The sequence below is a fragment of the Lotus japonicus genome, chromosome 5 (assembly GCF_012489685.1).
Source record: "Lotus japonicus ecotype B-129 chromosome 5, LjGifu_v1.2".
Classification (NCBI taxonomy): Eukaryota; Viridiplantae; Streptophyta; class Magnoliopsida; order Fabales; family Fabaceae; genus Lotus; species Lotus japonicus.
Window position 1 is genome coordinate 59,775,424 of NC_080045.1, and position 4,085 is coordinate 59,779,508.

At 33.0% G+C, this 4,085-nt stretch overlaps 1 protein-coding gene and 1 long non-coding RNA gene across 2 annotated transcripts; both read right to left on the bottom strand.

Moving 5' to 3' along the window:
* Window positions 1-578: 578 nt before the first annotated feature.
* LOC130720603 (uncharacterized) lies at window positions 579-1,846 on the bottom strand. Its single transcript, XR_009013188.1, has 3 exons — window positions 1,730-1,846; window positions 1,588-1,627; window positions 579-1,083 (listed from the first exon to the last, which is right to left on the bottom strand). It is a non-coding gene; the product is annotated as an uncharacterized LOC130720603 (long non-coding RNA).
* Window positions 1,847-1,916: 70 nt separating this feature from the next.
* On the bottom strand, window positions 1,917-3,482 carry LOC130719894 (uncharacterized). The gene is made up of 7 exons (XM_057570491.1): window positions 3,329-3,482; window positions 2,992-3,233; window positions 2,684-2,887; window positions 2,518-2,610; window positions 2,324-2,425; window positions 1,975-2,080; window positions 1,917-1,924 (listed from the first exon to the last, which is right to left on the bottom strand). Exons 1-7 carry the CDS (start codon window positions 3,480-3,482, stop codon window positions 1,917-1,919), a joined length of 909 nt encoding a protein of 302 aa, XP_057426474.1.
* Between the last annotated feature and the right edge of the window lie 603 nt (window positions 3,483-4,085).

Below are 4,085 nucleotides of genomic sequence, written 5' to 3' on the forward strand. Positions count from 1 at the left end.
ATGTGATCTAAGCAATAGAAAAAATGGCAATCAAGTTTCCAAAATTTCTTATTCTAACTGTGCAAACCATGTGTGCATGTGAATATTGAAAGGGAGAAAAGGGAATAAAGAGAAAAAGAAATGTTTTTTTATATAAGAAGTGGCAGTTGGTGGGTTCAGACTATGATTGATCAAGTGCACCATTTTCCCCTATTTCCTTCTGTTTGCGATTCCTTATTAATTATCCTTTCTTATTAACTGGTCCTTAATTTCATCTATTACTAGCTTCTTCATCTAAAAGGACATATATACATTATCCAATTGTATACTATCAATTTTGACTCTCACGTAATAACAAATAGTTGGTGCAAATATTACATGTTTGATTCTAAATTATAAATCAATAGAAGTTCATTTTGACACCACAATTGATAGCTTTTTAAATTATAAATCAAATTTCTTTTAGATTTTTAAAAATAGAAGGCATTTTAAAATATGACTACTTTTTAAGAATATACAATTAGAGTGTAAAGACAAGCTACTCATTTTATTGTATTACTTTTAAGAATTTTTGATAAATTCATACCATGATCACAATATTCAGAACCAAAACCTGTAACCTGCAATAGAACAATTGCAAGAGGAACATCTTATATTACAAATAAGGAAAGCAAAGATAAAAAATACCAAATAAAAAAAAGCAACATGTAGTTGGACAATATTCTCCACTGGTAGGATCATCTTATATTACAAATAAGGAAGCTCTAATCCCAAATCCACATGTTTACTTCATAGTTATTTTTGAGCATTAATGAGTTACTCAAATAAAACTAACTAAGATTCGATGCATTCAATTGGCATGCTCACACGCACTAAATTCAACAATCCACAGCAAACCTACAAGTGATCATGAAAGATAACTGGAAAGGATCACATCATAACAAATATATCAAGCAACATGGTCTCATCCATTGCCCTTGAAGACTACAATTAAACATGAAGCAGAATCTATACACAGACCAAAGTTCACTCAGAGTTTGTGTTTTATTCCCCATGTTTATTTCCTACAAGTGATCTTGACAGCAACTCAGCTCCTCCAGGTTTCTATAAACATAAATAGAAGAATGTGTTAAACTGTGCTAGAATGAATTGGACATAAATTCTATATTCTATGTTTCTCAAAACTTGGATGAGAATCCAGATGAACTATACAGAAGCAGCTACTGGTGTGGTTAACATTACTATGCCTATGTTTGATTCAGTGTTTCAAATAATTAGAATAGCGTATTTTTACTAAAATCTATTAACAGTTACTTCTTCAGCAGAATGTCATTCTAATCTAAATAGGTTCAAAAGCTCTAAGGACAACTGAATAGCAATGATCACAGATCTGATCATTGTTCGTCAGAGAAAATAAGCAGGGGAGAAGATTCATTTTCATGAAAAACACCAACACTCATTTTACTTTTCCTATATATTAGTTAAACCAAATCAAAACTTGGAAGAGAATCCAGATGAACTATACAGAAGCATCTACTGGTTGCTCCTACAGACACAAGTCAATAGAATAAGCATTATTAATTGCCACGACAAAGAGCTATGTTATACCTTTTCTTTACTTTGATTGGTGATGACTAGGAGATTGTTGCTGCAAAAAATATAAAAGAGCAGTTTATTAATATTGTAAACACATCAAAGAAAAGTATGAAAGGCATTTATCATAATACATGTATTGACAAGTATAGCTTACAATGTTATCTAGCCCATTGGCTAGATCCGGTGGAATGGAAATTGAAGCATTCGAAAGAACATGAGCAAGTAACATCTCTATTTTGCTCAATTTTTCATCCCTTGCTTTGGATAAAAGTCTTTCTTGTTTGAGTTCATTTTCTAATTGAGTAATACGGTTATGGTCAATTGGATTACTAGAAGAACCATTAAATCGCTGGTATTTAGATCCAAAAAATTGTGAAGGGCAAGCTCCAAAGCTGACACCTCGGACACGACCATAATGTTCTGCTCCCTTTACTTGTCCAAGAGAGTCATCAATTGCGACTTCTACAGGAACAGTTCCCTGACTCTCAATTTCAGCAATCTTCTCCTACACAATGTATTAGCAAAAACATCCATTATTATTTATCATGACATGAACCAGTTAAAGACTCATAAACTCAGACGCTACTTCTAAGACAAATCCTAATAACATGTTCAAATCAGTTTCTCTTTTCTCATAATCAAATCAGAAATTCAGATGTCAAGTAAACAAGTGCAGATGTTTCAACATAATCACTTACATTTGAAGCTAAACTTCAACATAAACATAAGGAGAGAGATAAATACTTACACAAACTTGTCGAGCCTCTTCATTAATGTAACTCCCATCCCTTCTCTTATGAGTTTCTATATATAAGGTGCCCCTACTCACTGGTTTCCCAATTTGACTCATCTATTGGAGAGAATCACAATTTTAAATGTTAAATACACAAAATAGGGATAAAATGTCTAACTACATTTAACATATAATTTCAAAATACTTACAATCTCTTCACTTCTTCTCTTTAGTTTCTTAGAGCCACCGGTATGGTTAATCGTAAGCTTTGCTCTATTTGCTGCATTTTGTTTGCTTTTTTTCTACACACAAGCACCAAATAAAGTAAGTTTCATTGTGATTGTCAAACCATTTAAAATTTAAATAAAATAATACCGTAGTGTCCTCTTCCAATCGATAATCTATAAAGGCAGCCCACTCTGTTGGTGGAATTGACAATGGAGGATTTCTGATATTTTCTTCACGACTTAATGTCTGGTCAAACTTGGTGTGGAACAACCGTATCCTATTCTCCCTCCATTTTTTCCCCATATCCATCATAAAGCTTGTTCTTGCTGCTGCTTCATGGATTGGCTCCCACTAAAACTTGACCTTTAATCACATAGTGGTGTTATTTATGACATTATAATTTAAATAAAAAATAATCTATTATATGAAACTAGAGAAAAAACTTTATTTTATACCTTAATGTGTTTTTCCCAAACCCAATCTTTGTATGTCTTAACCACCTCAGGCCACTTCTTGAAACTAATAGGAAGTAATTTGTGGTTAGAAGCTAATCGACCCAGATATTGTCCTAGGAGCCCATCAATATCAGTTCCAACAGGCTGATTTCCTTTAAAAGGAACTATAATTTGCTCCGTAACAGGAAGTTTAGGAACTTGTTTAGCCCACATACGACGTTCTGTCACTTCTCCATTCAAATCTGTAAAAATGAAAGTGTTAACTGTTTAATATAAAATGAATCAATTAATACATGAACAAACTTTGTAATGAAATGCAAAAAATTAAATGTCATACTTCTGATTTGGACCAACCAGCCTTGTCGTTTTGGATCATCAGTTGCATCCGATGTCTCATTCTCAGTATCCTCAAAATTCTCACCATCCTCAAACTCATCGTGTAGAAAAGAACCATCATTTTGAAACTCATCCTCAAACATGCCAGACTCCATAGTATAAGGACCTTCTAATCATCCTCAAAATGTCATTTATAGATTCAAAACATAAAGAAACAGCAGCATATTGACTTAAAAAAAAACCAGTAGCATATTGACTTAAAAAACAGTAACATATTGACTTAAAAAAACAGTAACATATTGACTTAAAAAAACAGTAACATATTGTAAGCATGAAGTTGGAACTTTGTTGATTACAAAAACCTAAACACAAAAAGCAAATGTCAAAGCTAACCAGCAACACAATAATGAAAAATAAGTTAATTACTAACAAACAACATGGAGAAACAAGAACAATTTCTAAGCTCAATCAAATTCCACAAGTACTCCAGGCCTGAATAATTGATCTTCGATGTTATCATCTGACCAATGCATGTCACTTTGTTGATGATATGGCTCACTCTCATAAGTTGTTTCTATCGGACCCTCACCCATGTCAAACAAGTCTCTTGGTTTTAGATGTACTGGGGTATACCATCCTTCATCCATCTTATCCTCCACATAATACACTAGCTGACCTTCAGAAGCTTGAATGTATGGCTCATCATCTTCCCGATCACCCGTATGGATTAAATGAGAAAAGCTTATAGAAGTGAACCC